We start from the raw sequence: 24,827 nt of genomic DNA, 5'->3' as shown, positions 1-24,827 counted from the left end.
TTACTCTATTGCTCAATAGTTCTCTAATCCTCTAGCTTGTGTGTTAATGGTTGGTTGTGATCTGGTAGTTTTGCTGTTTGGCTAGATAGGTTTGTAAGTTAGTGGAAGCGGCAGGTGGTGCCGTGGTGGCTTACGGAATGTACCCTCCCGTCCTCTTTCAACTGCACCTCCCCCTTGCTGGCTATCATACCAAAGAAGAAAATCTACACAAACCCTCAAAATCTTGTCTGAGAGACAAAGTCCTAGGGTGATGGGTTCTGAAAGGGATGGTAAATAATCACTCCTCTTAATTTCTTTATGACATGAAATTTAATTTGTCTATGATATGGTACATTCTGATAAGTTATCTGTCAATTTTTTATTTCATGCAATTGTGCTGCTCATATCTATTTTACCTTATCCATTGGTTGCATTAATTAAGGATTATGTTGATTAAAAATGCTTAGTTTTTACTTCCATTCTTTATTGTTTTCATTCTTAAACAACGATACATTTTATGTACTTACATGATGTTCAATTTCATGTGTTGAAATTCTATATATATTGTGTGGTACTAGATATTGATTTATTAAAATTGAGAGGAAATAAACTAAAGTTATACAAATTGATCGGATCATTGCACCTTTTATCCAAAAAGAGGAGTTTCATAAAACATAAAATAAACATTTCATGCATAAATAAACTAATGTTCATCTGTGCATGTGTTATTTGATGGTACAACATAAGAAAACACCAGAGACTAGAACACCAAAACACAACATTTGAACAAACAAAAGATACTTGTACATAGACAAGATCGGTCTCATCTATGTATTTTATTGAAAGGAGCAACAACAATACTAGTAAAGACACACATGGCTTAAGTAGTTCCTTAGATAGACGCGATCATACCGGCACTAATGCACCGGATTCCATGAGAACTCCCCAATTAGATAGATACACTGTTTGGAATTCCTCTGTTGGTCAAACCTTCCTTACTGGTAGCACAAAGCAAAGTGTATGGCACCTTAGCCGGACCAAGTCGGTTTAGCAAATCCGGATCTTTGTTTTTGCGTTCAATTTTTTCCTCAATTTCTGCCATCTTGTTTCCAAACCGTTTGAAGGCTGTTATTGCTCTTTCATCAGATGTCCAGTCTTTGTTCTCTCTCGTCCCAAGATAAACTTCATCAGAAGCATGCCTTGACAATATCTCTATCACTGTAAGGTCAATCAAGGCCTCGGTCTTTGGTGTGATCGTCTTCAAATAAGCCTTTTGGTCATTTTTTTCCATCTCGTCATACTCTTTGGTTCCCTTTTCAGGAAGTAACCTCCTTGTCATAGTTGGTCGATTCAAGATTAAACCGCCGTAAGGATATTGTCCAAAATTGACAGCAGCGTGGAAGGCAGAAGCAAGCCATATAATAATAGAGCAGGATTCCACCAACTCATCAATTGAATTCATCTTAGGCCACCAAGGCTTATTTTTATGATCACCATGACCAATCTCTACAGCTTCTTTCCAAAATTCTTGGAGCTCGGGATCTCTTTGAATTTCCGCATCTGTCTTGTAGTACAAGATGACATAGTCTTTGACCCATGTCTTAATAGCATCCCATACCTCTAATCCATCAACAGCATAGGGGTAGTCTTTTATCACAAGGCGAAGTCCATGGGGAGCGCTGGGATCCTCAACAGCCAATCCTCTAAATGAAGCAAAAGGATGAAACTTGTTAGTGTATGTCTGGATTCACTTCCGTTAGAGGTAAAATTCATATCAGATTCATAAATTTGATTATTTTTACGCATAATTCTAGCATCAAATTTATCATTCAAAACTCACTTTTACGCTATTTAGGCACAAAATAATTCTAGTATATATAAATAAATAACCTCTTGATAAGATCAGCTGGCAGTGCTTGGTCGGGGAAAACCCAATCCTTGTAAACGGCAGAAGACATCTCAACAGCATATTCTCCCGGCAAAAATGCCTGCTCTATAATGCCACCTGCACTTATCAGCGAACTCCGAGCAAGTGCATTGATATTCATCGTATCACGATAATGAGGTTGTAGAAGCTTATGAATAGGATGAACTACACTGAGACACCTATTTGTAGCTATGATGAATGGCTCAATGGCGCAATGAGTATTCAACCTGCAATATAAAACATTGCATTAGTTATGTGTGTTGCATTTGCATTGCATGTAATTGTACAACTAAATGATTAAGTCATGCATATACATACCAGTGACTCATGAGTTGGTGATAGCAGGCATCATTTACAACTACATAAGCCTTGGTCAATTGCCATATTGTTTTTTTAACACCAGATGGTTCATCTGGAGGCAACATCACTTTACTCACAGCTCCAAATTTTTCTCCATCAGGATGTGACAAACTTAGTTCAATGGCTAATGGCTTTAAAGTGCCATCATCTTTCAAGAATAAGATTGTCCTTGTTGCATAAGACTTTGGAACTGGTTTGTTTATCACCTTCAAGTATGGCAAGAATGCATCATGGTAATCTAAAATGAATAACCTCTCATCTTGAATTGCCTGTTCCACAAGTAAATGAATACAAACAAAAATTTTATATTAAAAAATTAGGATAAATTTATGAAAACATATAGAATGTGAATTTATGAAAACACGGTTCGATCCCCCACAACTGCGATTGAGAGGGGGCTAGAACCACTTAATGCCAGAACTGGCCCCCGAATCAGATTAGGCGGTCCAGTGGACCGGATATTAGTGGTGAAAAAAAAATTAGGATAAATTTATGAAAATATATAGAATGTGAATTTGAATAACTATTATTTCAAAATGCATTTTGTGATTCATTTGATACAATACAAATATATTTACCTTTTCTACTGAGAGTCCATCCAAGTTAATTTCCAAGTGTTCTTTTGTTATTGTACTAGTTTGATCTCCATAGACATTGGGATCTAGCTTGCTTTGTGGTGGAAACTCCTGTCATTATTAATTAATTAATCAAAAAATATCAAGGGGAAGGACAACAAATTAACAATTACTTGCTATTTTTTGTTTTATCTTACTTTTAGTCTTTGAATCACGCATGGATTTACACCAGCAATCATTTCTCTTGCAAATTCTTCATCAGTCATCCATGCAGACTTATCGACTATAAAAATCAAACAATAAAGAAATTACAAATAATTACTTGAATGACAAGGCGCCGAAAGTACTATTCAACTTAATAAGATTAGCACACCTTGAATGACATGTGGAGTTGGAAACTTGAGGAATTGTTCACCATCAGTTCGGAAGAGTTCCTTTACCACTGCTATAGGGCTAATGGCGCTTATGAGATCGGTAGGCAGCTTAATTCCTCCTTCAAATATGCAACGTACTTCTTCGAAACTGTCAAACTCTTTGTCGAAATCAAAGAAATTGCGAAATTGGGGTACCACATTTTGATTTAAACCTTTCAGTCCAAATCCAAGGAAGTCTGCTTGCTTCAAGTGACCAAACACTTCATCCCTTGGAACATAGGTAGTATCGGGTGCTGGTCTCTCGCTCGCAGAATCTATAAATTAAGAATAATCTTTTAAATGATATATATTCAATAGTAAGAATTTATCAATTATATATTACTAAGATCGAAAAGGTAGAGAGAAAGGTAGAATTTGAATAGGATACTAACTAACTAACAAACTAACTAACCAGTTTTAGTTGTTTTTCTGCCGGTTCTTCCCCTACGAGGATATGGAAATTTTTTAGAGCCTCCAAGAATTGGACGAGCGAGGCCCCGACTTTTATCAGGATCCCCTAAATCATTGTAAACATCATAATCATAGACTCTATCCCATTCCTCACGCTTTCCTTTTCCATCTCCCCTTAGAGTATCCAATTCTTGATCTCTATAATTAACTAGTGCTTGTGGCATTTCATTTGGAAGGTATGGCTGCAACATAAAGAGAATATTAAAAAGTGGTATTTTTAAACAAGTGAAAATAAAATATAAATTACATTATATATGTATGCAAATTGAAATGAATATGTGTCCAAAAATCCTAGTTCAACTGGAAACCGAAATTGCTAGGTCGGACACAATGATCGGGATTTGAACCTCAGTCTCTCCACTTTCACTTTGGGTGTGCGGGTTTTCAATGAATTCTCATTTCATTTATATACTAAAATAGAAATAGCTTAATTAGTTACCTTATTGGCAAAGAAAATTCGGTCCTTCCGATATTGTTTTGCATTGTAAACCCATGAGTTGCAAAGAAATGTAATGGAGTCATGACCAGGGATGTCATCAAGAGTTAAACTCACAAGGTAAAACTCAGCTTGCATATAATTTTTAATGTAAAATGCTCCTGGAACTCCAAAATCATTATCCCATTCAAAATAAATATTGAATGCATCTTGTCTTGCTGCCAAGGTTGGTAACAATGGAATACGTTTCTCCAGAAAGAACTGGTCTCCAACAAAACCGTTTCCCATTCCTAAAAATTTAATAATTAAAAAGATGAGTTTATAAAAAAAATACTATATATTAGAAAGATGAGTTAGTTTATAATTCAGCGCGTGACAAAAAGAGTACAACTACAAATGTTATAAATTTATAATTTTATGGAAATGGAATGATCAAAATATCATAAATTATTACAAATAATTATATTAATATTCAGCCACGGTAAAAACAACCTTAAATTCTTCACAAAAAAAAAAACCTTAAATTGTGTAAGCAACACCTTTTAGAGACTGAAAATGACATATTAACAAAGTTATCCTAAATTAAAGTTGCACAGTAACCATACTTTATCTACAATGAAGCAATTTATCGTGTACACATTATTTATTTATAATTTTTTAATAATAATATTTAATAACCATTTAATCTTGTATTCAATAAGCATTTAATCTTTCCCATCCAACATCTATTAAAATCTTTTAAATAGGTTTCAACAATAACCTCTTAAAAGTTTTAATTATATCTCATCAATAACTTTATATCCCAAATAACTATACATCGTGATAAATGGGTCTAAAAAAATATATATATGTATCAATATTTGTTGTAGAAGTTGTATCTTTTTTTTTACTCAAATATTTATGGTAGAAGTTGTATCTAATAAGTACTTAATTTGATTTTTCTCCGATGGAGGTACCTAATAAGTATCAATGATTAAATAATAAGATCTCCCATTAGAGATGATCTTAGAATCTCATTTAGAATGAAGTTGAACAATTAGTACACCGTTTACTTAAGGCGTTATTTGCATGTCCGAATTATCTGCAAGTTCAATGAGTTTGACATGGTGAACAATCTTAGTTGTTGATTTAAAATTAAACAGTTCTTATCTATTACAGTGTCCTGTTATAACTGCGGAAAATTCAAATATGTTAACTTACCATTTTGACCTCTATTGTTTAAAGAAAATCCACACACACTATGCATGAGATTTGGATGTCTATCTCAATGTAAAATTGGGAGGGCTACTATAAATCATAAAAAGTGAAAGAAGAGTTTTAAGAACACTCACTCTCTAATTGAGTGAAATTAATGTAGGTCTTTCACTCTTTTTTATTTAATCAACTAAATAATCATATATTTAAAAACACCACTCTAAATTAGTACAATGTGTGCACAATTTAGATGGTAGATAATGTCAAGATACAATAAAGAAGCATAAAGTTAAACGGATGCAAAATAAAAGGTTATAAAGCTAGAAAGACCCAAACAATGTAGATCTTTCGCTTTAAGAATAAGTTTCACATAAAGTGGTGACACTCACATGAGTTTCACCTAATTAGAGAATGAATAATGAATAATAGTGTTTAAAAGAGAATATTATTAGCATTTCTCAATGAGAAAGATGAGTGCTATGAATAGTCTCTTTTAAACATTCTCTAACACTCACTCTTTAATTGGTTGAAATTAATACAATCTCTCATTTTAAAAATAGATCTTATATAAAGTGGTGAAACTCATGAATTTTTCTCAATTAAAGAGTGAGTAATGATGTCAAAGTAACTAATTTTGTTATAGTTTAGTAATGTAATTAATAATTCCTGTGAATAAAATTTAGTTGATAGAAACTTTATTATATGTAGAGACTGAAGCTCGAATCTCACACTCTATACTTATTCACCTTAAAAATATGAAATTTTAGCCATTAGACTATTAGAAGAAAAAGAGTAATAACAATGAAGAAAAAAAATGACATTGAAAGGAAGAGAGTATATAGTATATGTATTATATTACTGTCAGTTTTGGTGGCACTGATCAATTGGAAGCCAACACTGCGACTCAAGAAAGCAGTAGCACCATCAACAACAGAACCAACAATGTCTCTAGCAAGGCCAAATGCCCCTATAACTGAAGGACCAGCTTTAATGTCATTCAAATCCAAGGCATTCTTGCTCATCAACACCACTGTCCCTCTAATCTTTTGCTTCTTTTTGAAAATTGGAAACATTTTTAATGATTTTGATTAATTAATTGGGAGAAGATAAGTTAAGTACGTGAAGTGGAAACTTGTGTGTGGAGGAAGAACCCGGCCATAAGCATTATTTATAGGGAAATTAATGAAGAAAGTGACAACAAAATGGGGCGAATTTATTTATTTTATTCCAATTTTATCCAATTTTCTATTCACTTTGGCACATGCATAAAACATATATATAAATGTCGTGATATGATATCTTACTAGTAAATTTTAACCAATCTCTTGGTCACAACCAATTTTCTATTTTTTTTAAAACCAAAAGTATCTCCGTCCACAACTGCAGAGACTAATTTTCTCGAGACAACTGAGATCCATTTAAAGGGTTGGCATCTCCCAACAAATTCTTCTCCATACGCACCGGCCGAGGATCGAACCCAGGACCAAATGGTTAAGGGACTCAAGTATCTACCACTTGTGCCAAACCATGTTGGTACCAATTTTCAATTTTATTGTCATTGTAACCACCATCCTATGAATATTTGCCATGGAGACACCATTTTTATAGGTTGGAAAAAACCTCAAGAAGGGTGGGTCAAGCTTAATTGTGACAGAACATATAAGGATACTCTAGAGCTAGCTGGGTGCGGTGGTCTCTTACGTAACCCTGATAGCAGATGACTAAAAGGGTACTCTCGCAAAATTGGAACTTGTGATGCTCTTAGTGTTGAGATGTGGGGGATGTACTTGTATATGCAACTTGCGTGGAGAAATGGTTTTCACCACCTTCTGGTGGAAAGTGACTCAAAAATCTTGATAGACATGATCATGGGGAATGTCAAACTCAATGGTAAATCGCGTATTTTGGTGTGTCACATTCAAGAGCTTTTGAAGTTGAATTAACAAGTGCAGTTCAAACATACATGGTGGGAGGAAAATAGAAGTGCTGATTGACCGATTAATTTTAGTTTTTCTATAAATTCTTTCCAAATTCATATAATAGGGACTCCTCTCCCAGTGGGCCTCAAATCTCCTTTTTAATGACATTTCTGAAGCTTGTATACCTAGAACATTCGTGTAACCATATAATTTTTTTTTCTTTTTGGGTTTCGCCTTCTTTCTCTACCAATTTTTTTTTTAACCAATCTCAATAATTTGCCACATCCTCGTTGGTTTTAAGTTCAAACACTTTAATTGACAAGTTCGTTAGCATGTGATGAATTTCCCCCCGGGTCCATTTAAGGTAAAAGTGTCTAGTTATAATTAAAGTTAGGAGAACGTCAACATGTGATGGTAGACGCATTTTAACGAATTAAATTTATAAATTATTTATGAAATTTGTCTATTTTAATTTCTTAAGCATTAAATTTTTTCTATTATATTAAATGTAGAATTTTTATATTAAGATACCTTAGTATGTGTTTCAATTTTACACGTTACAATTCATTATTGCATTTGGCCTCTTTCATTATTGTCTTCTATGTTTAATAAGTTTTAAGGTGGTCTCTTGTGTTACTAATGTCAATATAAATTCGTTCTTAATTTTCGTCAAATTTTAAATTAATTTTGTCTAAAACTTGCACGTGACTCTCTCTTAAGTTGTATATGTATGTAACTTTGTTAGCCACGTGGACGGTTAAAGAAAAATTTAACAAAAAGGGACAATATATTATAATGTTAATAACCTAATAAAGGACCAACTTGAAATTTAAATTTTAAACTTAAAAATAAATTAAAACTTAAAATAAATATAAAGGACTAAACATAGTATGTGTTGTGTATTTTTTTAATATTAAATTACAGTATTAAATTTGATCTTTAAATTAAATTTGTGACTCCGTCCCTGAAACCGACCATATATATATTCATCTTGACTTTGATAGGTATGAAAATAAATCGTCTCTTAATAATAGTATCTCCATCTCCATTCATGCATTCCACGAGGCATTATTTTTGTATATAAAATAATGTCATGCAAAGCAAGGCAAACACTCGTTGATGAGGTTATCCATGTGACATCGGTTTCATTATATAAGGAAGGTTTATCCGTCCATCAATTAATGTGCTCCATTCAAATTGGTTTCGTGATTACAAACTTTCACACCTTACTGTAAAAAAAAAAAAACTTTCGCACCTAAAAAAAATTAAAATAATATAAAAGGTCCTTAAAAAAAAACAAGTTGGCAATCTTTTATTTTGCTGAATAACTTGATAGTCATTGCATGCAAGCTGTGATATGTACCTAATTAATGCGATCATACTTATTTTTGTCATTCTACTAATTCTAGGGTGTCTCTACGAAATTATTAATATACCCTATTCGTTACTTAAGTTGCGGATTATACGTAGGAGAGTGTTTTTTTCTCAAAAATTTCATTTTTATAACATCATAATATCCGGATAACATCCGGATAGCGGATGTTATAAAAATGAGATTTTTGAGACAAAAACATTCTATCAAGATTTTTATAACGTCGGTTACTTAAAGTAGCGGATTTTGGACGTCATAAAAATGAGAAATTTTGAGGAAAAAATACTCTGCCAGGATTTTTATAATATCTACTACTTAAGTAGTAAAAAAGTAAAATGGAAAACGCATAGGCGCACGAGTAATATGTAGGATGACAAAAGTAATTCTTATTGATACTGAATTTTTATTTTGGAAAATATTTAGGTGTGTTGGATCTCATTGCAAGTTCACCAAAGCCGGAATAGCTTTCAAAGCTCTAATAGTATTATTAACATTACAGTTTTTTTTCTTTTACACTACCCCAAAGTCGGAATAGCTTTCAAAGCTCTAACAGTTTAGGATTATTTATCCACTAAATAAGAACAAACTATATCATACAAATAATACTCATACAAATAGGATTATTAGAGCTTTCAAAGCTCTAATAGTCTATATGAGTATGAAGTAAATGTTTAGTTGTGGATATCACATACAAATTTATTTGTAATTTTTTTTATTAATTGTTGAATAAATATTTTCAAAAGGGATAGTATACATCTCACTTTTTTTTTTTGTTCTTCATTTTTTTGTGAAACAACATTAACATAGTTTTTTTTAGGGTTAGATATGGTTTTGGCAGGTCCATATAAAATTATCAAATTTTACTTTTGGTTCCTATACAAAAAGTGACATGTTTTAGTCCGTATAAAATTATTAAGCACAGAGTTTTAGTTCATGTTGTTTTAATAATATGTATTTTTGAATAATTCTTTTGCAGAGATGTAGAACACTATAAAAAATTTCTCAGAATTTTTTTTTTCAAAATTTGATATCTAATTCTAGATTTTTGTTACTTTTATCTTTACTTTTGAAATTTAAAAAATTATATTTAATTCTTCTTATTATAAAAAATTCTAAAGTTTTGTAAATTCTTTCTTATAATATTATTGTAAATATGCTTGAAAAGAATAATTCAAAAATTTAAAAGTTTAAGGATAAGTAAAAATTTTTAAAATTTTTGACAAATAGTAGAAATTAAAACTTCATGCAAAAAAAAAAAAAAATCATGCAAGATAGAGGGAGTATTGTCTTTGGAATGGGTTAGAGTATTGTATAGATTAGGGATCAATGACGAGGTGTGTTATATAAACACAAAAAAGTTGGACAAAAATACAACACATCTTTTCTTCACTCACAACACGGATATCGAGGCGTGCAACAAATATTAAAAAAAGCAAAAAATATAATTTTGTTGTATTTTTGTTAAAAAATTGTGTTTAAATAACATTTTTCGATCAGAGAGACAGAGAGTAAATAAATATTGGTGGGGCTGTGTGTTCAAACAAATATACAACATTATACACTTTTTGCTGTGAGAAAAGAGAGAAGATGTCGTATTTTTGTCCACAAATTGATGTTGATATATCACTTCTCTTATGTTTATCTTACCCTTGTGGTCACGTATTTGGCCATGTTTTGTCGTGTTCCATTAATAGTCACATGCAAAACAAGCAACAAAAAGTTTTGCATTATAATATGAGTTATCGGATACAATGTGACGGACGGGCGGATTTGTAACAACGTTTTCTACCATCGAATAATGATCTAGTATGAGGATTTTAATTATTGGTATACTAAACATGTTAAATTGTACGTCTTTTTGTTTTTTTGTTGAATAATTGTACGTCTAATAATTTGCAGAAAAATGTTACAAAAATAATATCTCCTATTCTTCTTTTCAAAAAAATAATATCTCTCTATAACCCATCATCCGTACTGATGAATTATTGAGATCTACTATTATATAGTTTATGTTTTTTTTTTTTTTGAAGGAAATTATATAGTTTATGTTAGGAGTAACAAGTCATGAAAATATCAATAATGAATTGATTCAAGGGTTTTGTATAAAATGGACCATGAAAAAATTGTTTCAAGCTGAACCACAATTGTTAGTGCATTTCATTCATAATAATAGTTTTAATACAAAGTGGACAATGATCAAAGATTTTGGGATCAACATTAAAATGATTTTTCCGCACAAGATCATGAGCTACTCGATTGATTTGTCTCCTAACATAGCTGACCTTTACAATTTTGAATCATATTTAATACACTACGACACAACTCAATAATAACATCAAACTCAGTGTTGTTTCTAAACTTTTTGTTTATAGCTTGTACCACATGGAGACAATCGCTTTCAATTTGAACATTTGACATGTCAGCATTTTGTAACCACTAAAGTGCTTCCAAAACACTCATTGCTTCTGCCTCTGCTATCTCCGGTTTTCCGTCAAATCTTCTCGTGTATGCACCAATGAATTTCCCTTGAGCATCACGCACACACATCCCTATACAGTATATATTCAACTCCGCATAACATGTTGTGTCTATATTGCATTTAAGTGCTCGCACCGGAGGTTTGGTCCACGTATGACTCTCTGTTATTACATTACTGCTGCTGCTGTTTATCCTCTGTTGTTGCGCTATTTTCCAGTCACAAAGTGGACCACAATTATTTATCTTTGAATAAATTTCAGAGTTTTACTTTTCGTACCCACTAAAATTCCTCAGTCATCCCCTAAAATGACAAAACTAACCCTCTCGCTTTCTAGGATGCGAGCACTTTTCGCACTCTAAGCAGCGAGTGACAATATTTTATAATCAAACTCAACGTCTGCGCCACCCCATGAATGAAAAAAATCATTAAAAATGGAGTTTGCATTCTAGAAAGCGAACTCGGTTGCAGTTTGCTATGTAGAAAGCGAACTCGGTCTGCAGTTTGCTATCTAGAAAACGAACTCTTGTTTTCATTCATGGGGGGCGCAGACATTGCGTTTGAGTATAAAATATTGCTACTCGCTATGTCGAGTGCGAATAGTGTTCGCTTTCGCTATTTAGAGTGCAAAAACTCAATTTACATTTTAACTAGTGTATCTTATACAATTGTGGCCACTATCTTATATCATATTTTAATTTGTCACTGGGGCGGTTGTGACATTATCAACCAATCACACACACACACACACCGTAAATATAGCTATACTGAATTATTACTTTATTTGATATGACCAAGTTTACATTTATACTTAATAGACATGTGTCAAGGCTACATGAGTTGATAAATTTGACAGAAAATAGAAAATTAGGTGAATGAATGGTTCACAATTTAACTTGCAAACTGTGTTTCGTTCAAAATTATTTTATAGGAGACAAGAGAAGGGTGAAGAGGACAAAAGAATTGATTTTTTTAAGGTTCGCATTCTAGAAAGCGAACTCAGTTTGTAGTTTGCTATCTAGAAAGAAAACTTTTTTTCCCCCAATTTTTGCTATTTACACACTCTTTCTAAGTAGCGAAAGGGATAAATTTGGAATATCAGTGGATGCGCATGTATGCCCGGGATGCGAAAAGTTAAACTCCAAATCTAATTAATCCACACAAAATAGTATTATCCACACAATAGGTCCTTTGGATTTGAAGGCTTCAAGTTCTTTTTTCTTCCGGCTCGTTTGCAGTTCAAGTAGGAGAGAGAGAGAGAAAGAGTTGATGGGTTAAATTTGGTATGGATGTCTATAATAAGATTGGATGGAATGATCTAATCTAACCTTAAACAAACTGATTGGATGGAATGATCTAATCTAATACTTTCGTCCATGTCCTTTGTACATACCGCCCGTCGCTCCTATCGATTGAATAGTTTGGTGAAATGTTCGGATTGCAGCGACGTGGAGGTGGCATGACAATTTCGTGTGCATTTCGGAACACTTTAATATTTTCGATTCACGCACGCCGTGCCACCCGCCCAACACATAAAGAGACGATGCCTTCAATAGGTCCAAGCTAAAAAGGACCTTGGTTTAAGTAGTAAGGATTTTAAGTCTTTATGTAGTGTCAACGGTTTGATGTCTTATTCTTTTGCGTATAAAAATTTCAGTTGGGAGGAGAAAAATCACATTATGTCTATCATAATTTCCTTGACGGTGATTAATTATCATTATAATAGTGGTAAAATCCTCGTACTTATATTATCGTAATAAAAATAAAAAAAGTCAGAAGACTTATTTCAGCATGTCTTAAATATCATAGAAAGACTATTTGACAAAAGAAAAAAATCACAGAAAATTTGGCCAATAAAAAGTGAGATATTTGGTCTAAATTGGGCACGAAGCTATCAATTATGATTGAAGGGTCAAGTTTTAAAAATTTAATTTAGTAAAATAATTTGTGAAATGCATAATATATACGAGAAATTAAAAAATATATCAAAAGTTAATATTGTCAAAATTAACAAATATAAAAAGAACAATCTTTTTACTTCTAAAGTTATGCTCATCATTGTTTTTTATAGAATTAAAACTATCAATTACTCAATTATATTTGAGGTCAATTTTTCAATAATCTTATCTTTAGTATAAATAATCATATAATCTCTAAGAAAAAATCATCTTCATTCTTGTTGTGAAGCCTTTTTAGTTTGGTAATGGTACTTCAAAAAGAAGGTAAGATAAATTTGGTTTCTAATAAATTAACTATCATGCTTGTTTTATATTTTAGTCGGTTTATAAGACTTATTTTTTCTAAAAAGGGTTAAAAGACTTTTTTTTTTTTTTTATAACCCTCTGATAGTTAAAAGACTTTTATTAATAAAAACTCGTATTGAGTAAAAGAAGCTCATTAATATAATATCATATAAAGTTAAAATAAAATAAAGAGATAAATAAATATAATGACATATTAATATAAAAAAAAATGTTTGTGTGGACGAGTGCTTCTATTGGTCCTCATTCTAACTCCGTCCATAGAAATGATCAAATTTTATTGACCCAACATTAATTTTTATTTAGATAGGAGGGCATAAGTCGTACCCCAAAAGCAAAAAAAAATAAAAAAATTGTTTAATTATATTTTTGGTCTTCTAGTTTCTAAATTGTGCAATTTTGAACATCCTAATTTTAATCAGTGGTTTTGGATAATTCTTCAATTGTGTAAATGAACCGGTCGGAAGAGACGACAATGGTCTTTCTGGTGACAGTGTCACGCTTGCCAGCAACAAACAAAACATGACGCTACATTAGTTTTAATTATTAATTTTTTATTTAAGACCACACTAACGGTAGGGACCAAAAACAATTTTTCAAAAGTGCAAGGATTCAAACCGAATAAAAAAAAGTACAGAGACGGATACAAAAATATGATATAGTTGCAAGGCCTGCCTAGGTACATATTTGCCGAAGGTTTTTTTAATGTAAATTTTACACTAAAAAATAAAAATTGAGGGTGAAGCTTTAGCTCTCTTGGATGCTATGCAAGCAACTACCAGGGTTAATTGTATGACATAACAGCAAGTCAGCAAACACTATATAAAGCTGCAACATGAAGGCCTTTTTCTTCTATTATAAGCCTCAATTCAATTTGTAGTTTATAACCATAACATAAATTAGTTCATTCTTATTGTATTGATTTATGTGATATTCATATACACACACAATAAAAGGGGGGAAATTAGGCATAACAACCTCTACACAAAATAGTACATAATGAACTCATATACTTATACATATATTGGTTGAATATTCAATCTTCCTCCACCATATTCATTGTCATATATCTTAGGACCCTTCTTATAAGTGATTCACAATCTTCATTTTCTATTTTCTTTATAACTTATGTTCTTGTATTCTCTGTATTTTCGACTATTTTATGCCGGTATAGCTTTGAAAATGTCATTGAAACTATTCTGATCTGCAAAAATATCCAGAAGTGACAGTGCCTGAAAGAAAAATCAAGACAGTTTATTAATTCAGAGTTAAAAAAAATATACAAAACTATATCCTCGTACAAAGAAATATCAATATTGTGCAAGTTGATGATGAAGTTATACCTCGGACACACTTAGTTCAAGACGAAACTTAGGGCCGTCGTAATGGTGAAGAATTGGTCTAAAAGAATCCTCCTCCAGTGGCTCACAAATTTTTCTAGTTATCACTTGTACCTGCAATCATCATGTGTCCAAATTCATAAGCAACAAACGGTTTAATTAAGCAGTTATGTATAAGCTATAATTTGTTTATTAAGCTATCCTGGAGAGCTGATGAAAGTAAGCTGAAAACAACTTACGAACATGTCATAAGTTGTTTCCAAGGGTTCTAGCAAACAATCTCATACATGCTTATATCAGCAGATAAGCTCAAATAAGTCAATCCAAACAGAACGATAATAATTGGATAAGAGACTATACCTGAGCAGGGAAACGAGATTCGCCAGGGCACTTCTTATCCTCCCAAGCTGTTGGATCAATATTGCTTCCTCCAAAACTTGCAGCCTGAAGAACACAAAAAAAATATATTAATATTATTACTCTTAAATATGATCTTGTAAATTCTAATTTAAACATAGCCTAATCCACAACTAGATACATACCTCAAAAATTCCATGGAGTTGGTGAGTGGAATAGTTGTATAGAAAAAGGGGTAACCCTGGAGTTATGGTTCTAACTGAATCTCTGTATCTTGGAGGTAGACCTACAATAATTACCAACAAAACCAATAATTTAGAAACCAAATTACATAGTTAAATTTCATGGAAGTAACTTATGATACATGTGAGTCATATTTTGATTCAATACAAAACTGAACTCAATTGATACCAGTCTTTAGTGTATGTCTATATTGGACATGTTAAGATGTCCCCATCGGATGTGAGATGGCCTGAACATGTGTTTATGAAGTGCGTTTATGAAGTAGAGGTCTAATTCAGCCCTACAAAACTGGCTTATAAGGTGACGATCGCCTCTACTTTATAAACTCATGTTCAGACAATCTCACATCCGTTGTCGGACATCTCGAATACTGATTCACTATGATCAATGCCGATTGATTAGAATGAATAAGTACCTAAACATAGTGTAGCCAACCAATTTTTTTTTTTTGTGAACTTTGTATATCTAGTTAGTGTTTTTATCATTTGATTGATGATGACTTGAATTTTACTACAAAATTGTCATATTTTGATTGGTAATATATCTTATAATTCATATAAGATTCGATCCATGGTTCAGAAAACAAAGTCTTTCGAATCAAAGTTGTAATCTGGAATTGATAATCATGCTAAGCACCACAAATATGAAATTGAAAACAACTAATTCTCTATAGCTAGGAAGCAGATATATAGAAAATGAAAAATGATTCTAGCAATAATGAAAAAAGGGATAGATGGAACTCACCAAAGATCTGTCTTTTGAGATTCTCAGCCATGGTATCATTGTTACAAACAAAGATATACCCACCAATGGTTTCATTCCTAGGTAAAGACTCAGATGGTGGAAGAGTTTTGAATTTCTTGTCAGTAGAAGTTTTAGTAACATCATTATTATCTCCATGCTTCTTGTTGCTGCTGTTGTTATTATTGTTGTTGAGATTCTTCTTGACACCTTTGTTTGGTAGGTGAAATTCATCACTAACCTTAAAACCTGACTTGTAACCATTCAAATTGATATTGTTAAGGTTGTTGTTGATGTTGTTAAGGTTGTTATTGTTAACATAAGGGGAAGAATAAATTCCCTTGTTAAATCCACCAAGAGGGTTGATGTTGTTGTTATTATGTGGCATGGAAAAAAGGGTTCCATTAGAATTGTTCATCATTTTCCATCCATCATTGAAATCACTTGGTTTTGAAGTGAAGGAGTTGTTGTTGTTGTTATCAGAAATTGTAGTGTTGTTTTTGACATCAAAGTTTATCCTTTGATCATGTCTTTTGTTGTTGCTCCAAATTGAATCATTTAGAGATAAATTTGCTAAATTTGATGCTTGATGATGCCTTAGTTGATCACTGAATTGCCAAAAGGATTGTTCATTATTGTTGTTGTTGTTGTTCATGTCCATGGTTGGTTACTCTAACTCTTGATTCTGAAAATTAGTATAAGCTGTAATAATTGATAGTATATAAGAGATTATTAGATTAAGAATGGTGTATAAAAGAGAGAATATAGAATGAGAAAAATGGAGAAATTAAGGGACAAGTGTTAAATAAAGATTTGATAAAGAGAATGAAGGTTCGTGGCAGGTGAAGGGTATTGCGTGTGTAATTGTCAAAGGTTGAAATGGAATTTGTCATTCATATGTGATTTGATGGACGGAAATAGGTAATATTATTATAAACAAAGTACTATGTTTTTTTTTTTTTTTTGGTAGAAAAGTACTATGTTTTATCTTATTCTATTTTAAATGGTTTAATATAAAAATTTACTTGCTTAAAAAAAAAAATATAAAAATTAAGCCAGTGTTGGTCTATTGGTGAGGGATTTTGGTAGATGTTATAGGTCTTGTGTTCGATCCCCAGTTTATTGTAAACCAAAAAAATTTATATAAAAATTTATTTTTCGTGTTTAGCTCAGTTGGTAGAGACATCGCATTATATGTGCAAGAGTTCGGGTTGGAATATTTTCTAACCACTAGGCTACTTGACAAAAAAAAAAATTGTTCACCGAACCGCTTAATTTAGTTTGGCGTTAGTTTTGTCATCAAGCTGTTTCAGTTGCTCCTGATCATAATTGTGAGAGTCGATATTTTTTTAAGGTATATTAACAAGTACTCTCAATGCTTTCATGTATAAATAAATAAAATTTGATTTTTTTATATTTATTAAAAATATAATATATTTAATCTAGATGAGATAAATTATTTTTCAATAAATTTATAAAGTCAAATTTTGTTTATACATGAGTATCACCAAAATTTCCTATGCAAAACTTTGTGTTTGAAAATGGATGAAGTTCCACTGGCCTAATTGGTCATTAGGGATTAAAGTGGCTAGATTAGTGGCCACTGAGGAGTAAACAAAATTAAGAGTTATGATGATAACGATAAGGATCTCTGGCTTGGTATTTTTTGTACGGTAGTTTAATGACTAAACTCATATATTATAAATATAAAGTATGAAAAAGTAGATGATTTTGAGTTCAAACTCTATCCCCTTAAATGACAGCTATTAACTTAGCTACTTTTACATGATACAATTCCTAATTCGTTACGATTTATTAGTTAATAATAAATATCATTTATTTTATACGCTAAAGTGAATATTTTCTTTACAAGAGCCTAATTCAAAAAAATTTAATTTATAAATTTTTTAATGCAATTTAAATTTATACCTAAAACAATGAAAATTGAACTTAAAATTTTATCCATAGTATTTAAATTTCTTATTATTGGACCAAACTTAATGTCTAAGAAACGAATTCATTTTTTTTCCCAGAAACGGATTGAAATAAATGAACATTTCAATATTTCATAAAAAGACATATATATTTCAAAGATATTGTGTCATTATTATCATTAATTTTCTTGTAGTTAGGTAGGGACGAATGACTAAGCAAAGCGCGTTGCGCGTCTTGAAAAGAAAAGATGAGACCGACATGCGAAAGTAAATTGGTGGGCCACATGGGCAGTTGGTAATTTATGGGTTTGAATTTGTATTAGTCTTACATTCTAGAACGTGTAGAAGAGTTTCAGTTAAGTTGCACTTAATTACCACTTATACTATTTCAATTTAATATTAGCTTTTTAGTCCTCTATTTCACATTTTTACGAAATCGGTCCTTCTATTTGATCTCTATTAAATTTTTACATTTTAAAATGATGATTTGACATATTTTAAATGCAAAATTATATCAGAGGTCCTTTATCTTATTTATTTGTAATATTTTGGTCCTTTATTTTTTATTTGTAACATATAGTTATAGGTCATTTATCTTGTATATTTGTAACACTTCGGTCTTTTTTTCTATTTTTTATTAAAAAAATAACGATGTGGCTTGACACATCAGATAATTTTTTTTTAAAATATATTTTAATTAAAAAAATAAAGAAAATCAGAAAAAATTCTTTAAAATTTGCAGATTAAAAAATCATCATCAAGTTAATCCCAAAAAAAAAACTTTATCAAGTTCTTTAGAAATTTTCCAGAAAAAAAATTGCAGATTCAAGGACCAACTATTCATCTCCTTGATTCCATGAACAAATCTCTCTCAAACTATTCAATTTCACTTTCAAGTTCAACACAAAGATCTAAAACTTTGCTTCAAGAACCCTTCCAACCTGCAAAAACCAAAACATAGCTCAACAATCCAAAAATTTGATCTACGCTGAGCAAGGTTTATGAACCAAGGAAGCCTCTAAACCACAGCTTATAAGCTGAATCGACCCATAACATTGAAACAACCCACAACTAGTTTGTAGCAGGCTAAACCGAACAAGGCAGCGGCGTCAGAGATTGACAGAAACGCGGAACACGAATATGGAAGTGAGCGATGGAGGTACAAAGATGAACAAAGAAATCGGCGATGAAGAACAACTAACTACGGACGTGATAACCGCTGGAGACAAAATGATGGAGGTAATGATTGGCGCCGATGCAAGAGTAACAAGGAGCTCCTTGTAACACTCAAACATGTTATTTAATAAAATTCTACTATGATAAATCTTTTTCAAAATACGCGGTGGAAAATCAAAGTTAGTTATTATAAAAGTCATGGTTCGAGCATTACATTCTTCATCAAAATAATACTAATTTAATTAATTAGTAAAACTCCCTTTATACAAAATAAATTCTCTTTATAAAGATACATTTTCCAAAGTAAATACAAATAGTCATTAAAGACCCTATAAACTAAATACAACCCTTTTCCCGTCTCACAATCCGAGCAGAGCTTCATCGATAACTCGACATCGATAAACCCGAAACCTGTGAATCTGGACCCCCAACGGTCCAGCACATAACACATAAAAGAGAGTTAGATAACATACTCAAATATATACAAGTGTAAGTAAACGATACTTAAACACTTCATCACAAATCATGCATATTCTAACTCATGCATATACTTCATTAATCATATCTAATTAGGAGTTACAACCTAATTGTACTCACACTTCATTTATAAGCATACATCATTAATCAAATTTAATTATAAGCTACAAGAAGTTATAATCCACAAGATATTGAAGCCAATTACATTTATAATCATCGGACATTCAACACATATAACAAGTCTAACACACATAGACAATTATCACAAATTCCAAACATATGTGTCACAAATCAAATATCAAATAATGTACACATATCCTAATGCAATCTAATGCCACAATCTTCATGCTATGTCCCCTAGATATATCTAATGCATGTGGTACTATCTTCTTTATTAGAGTATCTCACCTCTAATATCTTTCTTTATCGAATAAATATAATCCGATATCCTTCTTTATTGGAATATCCAATATCACATATAATTCATGAATGCATGTATGTATTTCATGAATTCACTCACAAACAATAACATTAAGCTCTTCATTTATAATGTGGAACACTATCCAACATTTCGTCTTTATTAAGATAACACTATACCTTAACATCATTCTTTATTAGAATGACATAATTCTAATATCCTTCTTTATTAAGTTGATTAACACCTTAATATACTTCTTTAACATTTTAACAAACATCATCAACACAATCAACAACAAATTATATTCCACAAATATAATCAACAATTCATCAACACATCATTATTCATCAACAAGCAATCAATCATGGTTACAAACACTTAATTGCATGTTAGGATACCTTAAATACATGTTACAAGTGCCTAATTGCACTTAAAAACATCAACAAAATATGTTCTGCACAGTACTGGTCGCTTAGCGACGACATAGCGAGGGATGGCGAGCAAAGGCAGTGCAAGGACAGCTCCTGGCGAGCGACAGCGAACTGGTCGCTACCTGTTCGCTGAGCGAGGGCCTAACGAGAGCCTCAGACAGCAACAATCGCTACCTACTCGCTAAGTGAGGGCCTCCTGACAGCATTGCTCAAAACCTGCGATTTTCACTCCAAATCACCCAAAAATCCCATTTTTCATGTTATAAACCCCAAATAAGTTTATATTCAAGTGAAACAAACATATGTAAACACAAAGGACGGTTCATTTCACCGATCTACCATTTTTCCTACGAAAAAGTAGAGATTTGCCATTTTTAGCTCAAAAGCTCAAGAACACAACAACTCAAATCAAAACATAACAAATACCTAATTTAACCCACAAATTCGTTCATGCTACATTTTAAAAGTATATTAAACGTGTTATGAACATTCTCTATCATTTTCTTTAAGAAATCACCCAAAAACCCAAACGAAAATAGGGTGGAGAAAGTTCGGGTACAGAGAAATCGACATTCTCCCCTTTCTCGTATCACCCACGAATATGAAATCTACTCTCTTATCTTAATCCGACGAAAGCTCAACGATTGATCATCGAATCTCTCCTTGAAGCTCTTGCCCTAGCTCTCCTCTTCTCTTCCTTCTCTCTACTTTCTCTTCAAAGTCACAAATGTGACACTTTCTCTCTCTCTCTCTCTCTCTCTCTCTCTCTCTCTAAGGGCTTCATATAGCGCCCCATCCTTAAGTCCAAGGCCCATTGGGCCTCAAGCCCAAATGCTTGGCCCAACTCGTGTTAAAACTCACTAACTCGCTCGTTAACTAAAACTCTCGATAAATAACTTAAAGTTACTATCTTACTTAAAAACCACGTCACCAAATAATTAAACACTTACATAGTGAATAATAAATTTGGGTCGTTACACTCCTTCCGTATTAGCTTCTGCACCATGGTTGAAAATCGATGTATATGTCATAAAAGTCAATTTGGGTTTTGGTGATTTATGGTTTTTGGTATTGGAAAAATTGGGAAAAGATTTTGAAGGAATGATGACCATGATAAAGATGATGATTTTCATCTTATTTTGATTTTCTTTATTTTTTTAATTAAAATATATTTTAAAAAACAAAATTATCTGATGTGTCAAGCTACATCATTATTTTTTTAATAAAAAATAGAAAAAAGGACCGAGGTGTTACAAATATACAAGATAAAGGACTTATATGTTACAAATAAAAGATAAAGGACCAAAGTGTTACAAATAAATAAGATAAAGGACCTCTGTTTTAATTTTGCGTATTTTAAATGATGCGACATATAATCTGATGATATATAAATAATCAAAATTCATGAAATTACAAGAAAACTCAATAAAAACTTTGATTTCAATTTTAGAGATTATTTATTTTTGAAATTTAATTAATGAAATGTAAATTATTAATACACCTGGATCATTAAATTGTTTGTCATATCATTTAAAATAAATTAAAATTGCAATTTTTTAGAATAAAAATCCGGTAGAGGGACCAAAATTGTATGATTTTAAAATAAGAGGGTCAATTTAGTGAAAATGTTAAAATAGGAGACCAAAACTATGATTAAGTCTTTAATATTTGATTGTTCATAATCAACTTATTAGAAGTGTTTGCGGGTTTGCACAAAAAAAAAAAAAAAATTGTTTGCGGGTTGGGTTGGGATGGTTTTGATCATATTTTTTTACTTGATTTAGTCAATTTTTTTGGTATATAAACCAAGTTAAATTCTAATATGAACCATTTCATCAAGTGGTCCATGGTGGACCAGTTATGAATAATATTATAACGAATACGAATTTTACAAAATTCACTGTTAAATTGAAAGTTTATAACATATAGATCATTCATTGAAAAATTTAGAAATATTGAAAATCATTTGATATGTTATTGAGACCCATCAAGATTAATGGTTTATTAAATACCGTAAATCTTGATGGTCTCAATAACATATCAAATGATTTTCAATTTTTCAATTTTTTTTTATGAATGATCTAAATGATATAAACTTAAATCTAACGGTAAATTTTATAAAATTCGTATTCGGTAGATCACTTGTCCACGGTAGACCACTTGTAAAAGTGGTCCACCATAACATTAGCCTATAAACCAAACGACAAAACCATAAAAAATTCTTACACACAAATGAGAGTGTTGGGGTTTAAATTAGGACTTGCGGACATAATCTAATCAAATTTAATTATATTAAGTTGGAATATAATCCATATTTTTTATAAGTCATATTTGAATTTATCCAATTCAGTAAAAAGATTGAATTGAGGACACATAAGTCTATATCTGAAAGAGAGTGATCCTAACACCATGCAGGTATTATACTGCATGGTTAAAGGAAGCTTATAAAAATTGACTATCTATATCAACAAAGTGCAATTCCTCTTTGGTAGCTCATACCATAAGAATTCCATAATTAAGTTTGATTAACTTGGAGCACTCTTTGCTCGAAAAAATTTAAATATGTATTGAGTTCTAAAACTCGAAATGTATTTATATTTTTGAAAATTCGGGGTGGGGCGAGAATCTTTGTAGCCTGTAAATTAATCCTCCTTCTTGAAACACACCGAATTGGGCTCGACTACTCAGGCCCATCACTGAGAAAATTGTCCTCATTAGCACAACGTTCCAAATCATTGTTATTCACACCCTCCACCAACACATGTGAAAAACTAGTCAAGCCAAAAAAGCTAGCTTATATAGCTTATGTCTTATGGCTTATAAGCTAAAAAATCTGTTTGGTAACAGCATTTTTAGAAAGAGCTTATAACTTATTTTACTGACTTATAACTTATTTTCCAGAAGCTATTTCAAGTAGCTTATGAGTCTATAGCTTATAGCTTATCATTTTATCTTCCAATTTTACCCATATAATTTTATCTTAACTAAATTTTTATCCTTTAAAATATATTACAATTGAAAACAAAATAAGTATGTTATATACCATATTATTTTCTTACGTTTGTCCATATTTTTATTCCTGAAACGTTGCTGTAAGTACTTGAAGACGGTCAATTATATGATGTTTTTAGTAGTAATTTAGGTAGTTTTAATAGCAGTTGAAGCCCAAAAGCAAATACCTGGAAAAGTGAAGTTACTTGGCCCAGAAGCAAGAAAAGTGGAAAAACAACAAAAAAGCGCAAAACCGTAATAAAACTGCGCAACCATCGTACCCACGATGAATCCCAGCGTGGGGCGATGAGAAGGCGGTTAAATTGAAGAAAATCTGCAACAAATCTTTTCCATCGTACCACGATAACTTGTCATCATGGCACGATGATGACTTGAAAAGAACGTAGAAAATCCTGAGAAGATCTTCCATCGTACCATGATATGATCCATCGTGGCCACGATGAGGCGAAAACACACGCCATCGTGGCCACGATGGGTGCGATGGGCGCGCAGAAAAGCCTAGAACCCAGTTGAAAAACTATAAATAGAGCTTTCCTCCTCCACTATTATTCATCCCAAGAAATTCCAAAGTATTCAGTACTCTGAATATTCACCAAGAGTTAGGAGAACTCTAAGGAGGAGGCAATGAGGCCAAGGAACTCCAAGGCCAATAACATTATTTTCTTTCTATCTTTGTAATTTATTTTTCCTAGGTTAGGTGGAGTCGAGGAACCCCCTTACGAATGCTTGGTTTTGTGTAATTTGGGTATAAATTCAATTGTTTCTACTTTCAAACTCTTTTATCGTCTGGATTTATATTTATTTTAATACTAATCACATTAGAATAAAATCTAATGACCTAGTGGATATCGCATAAGAAACGAAGTTAGTAATCCCGAACGAATGACGGTGTGATATGGCCAAGATGAGACCATTAAATTCAGTATCTGAGGTCTTAGTTGGAAAATTTCTTTTTTTTGGGAATTTCTAATGACCATTAAATTCAGTATCTGAGGTCTTTTTTTGGGGGGGGGGGGTTGTGAGGATTCTAGGAAAATTTCTTGGGTTAGTTGGAACTCTATTTGCTTAAGTAAGGAGAGTGGAGGTTTGGGGGTCAGACGTTTGAGGGAGTTTAACCAGGCTCTTTTAGGTAAATGGTGTTGGAGGATTCTAGTGGACAGGGAGGGGTTGTGGTTTAGAGTGTTGGCAGCTCGTTATGGGATTGAGGGAGGTAGACTTCGAGATGGAGGCAGGAGAGTGTTGTCGTGGTGGAGGGAGTTAGCACGTATTAGGGATGGAGGGGGTGAGACAGGGGGCAGTTGGTTTTGGGAGCAGG

The 24,827-nt window shown here is 32.1% G+C and overlaps 2 protein-coding genes across 3 annotated transcripts; both read right to left on the bottom strand.

The window, feature by feature from the left end:
• Positions 1 to 628: 628 nt before the first annotated feature.
• Positions 629 to 6,616, bottom strand: LOC123911177 (linoleate 9S-lipoxygenase 1-like). 2 transcript variants are annotated; one of them, XM_045962544.1, is made up of 10 exons: positions 6,215 to 6,511; positions 4,165 to 4,451; positions 3,667 to 3,907; positions 3,215 to 3,529; positions 3,039 to 3,124; positions 2,845 to 2,952; positions 2,225 to 2,535; positions 1,870 to 2,133; positions 913 to 1,682; positions 629 to 870 (listed from the first exon to the last, which is right to left on the bottom strand). In XM_045962544.1, the coding sequence occupies exons 1-9, from the start codon at positions 6,426 to 6,428 to the stop codon at positions 929 to 931; spliced, it is 2,580 nt and encodes an 859-aa protein (XP_045818500.1). In that variant the 5' UTR covers positions 6,429 to 6,511; the 3' UTR covers positions 629 to 870; positions 913 to 928. The 2 variants fall into 2 exon arrangements, with proteins under 2 accessions (XP_045818500.1, XP_045818499.1); XM_045962543.1 differs by having other exon boundaries at positions 629 to 1,682; positions 6,215 to 6,616.
• A 7,920-nt stretch (positions 6,617 to 14,536) lies between these two features.
• Positions 14,537 to 16,970, bottom strand: LOC123911175 (B2 protein-like). The gene is made up of 5 exons (XM_045962542.1): positions 16,068 to 16,970; positions 15,266 to 15,366; positions 15,084 to 15,167; positions 14,727 to 14,837; positions 14,537 to 14,615 (listed from the first exon to the last, which is right to left on the bottom strand). The coding sequence occupies exons 1-5, from the start codon at positions 16,723 to 16,725 to the stop codon at positions 14,544 to 14,546; spliced, it is 1,026 nt and encodes a 341-aa protein (XP_045818498.1). The 5' UTR covers positions 16,726 to 16,970; the 3' UTR covers positions 14,537 to 14,543.
• Between the last annotated feature and the right edge of the window lie 7,857 nt (positions 16,971 to 24,827).

This window comes from Trifolium pratense, linkage group LG2 (assembly GCF_020283565.1).
Source record: "Trifolium pratense cultivar HEN17-A07 linkage group LG2, ARS_RC_1.1, whole genome shotgun sequence".
In the NCBI taxonomy this organism is placed as follows: Eukaryota; Viridiplantae; Streptophyta; class Magnoliopsida; order Fabales; family Fabaceae; genus Trifolium; species Trifolium pratense.
Note: the sequence above shows the minus strand (reverse complement) of the source record. Positions and strands in the feature narration are given on the sequence as shown.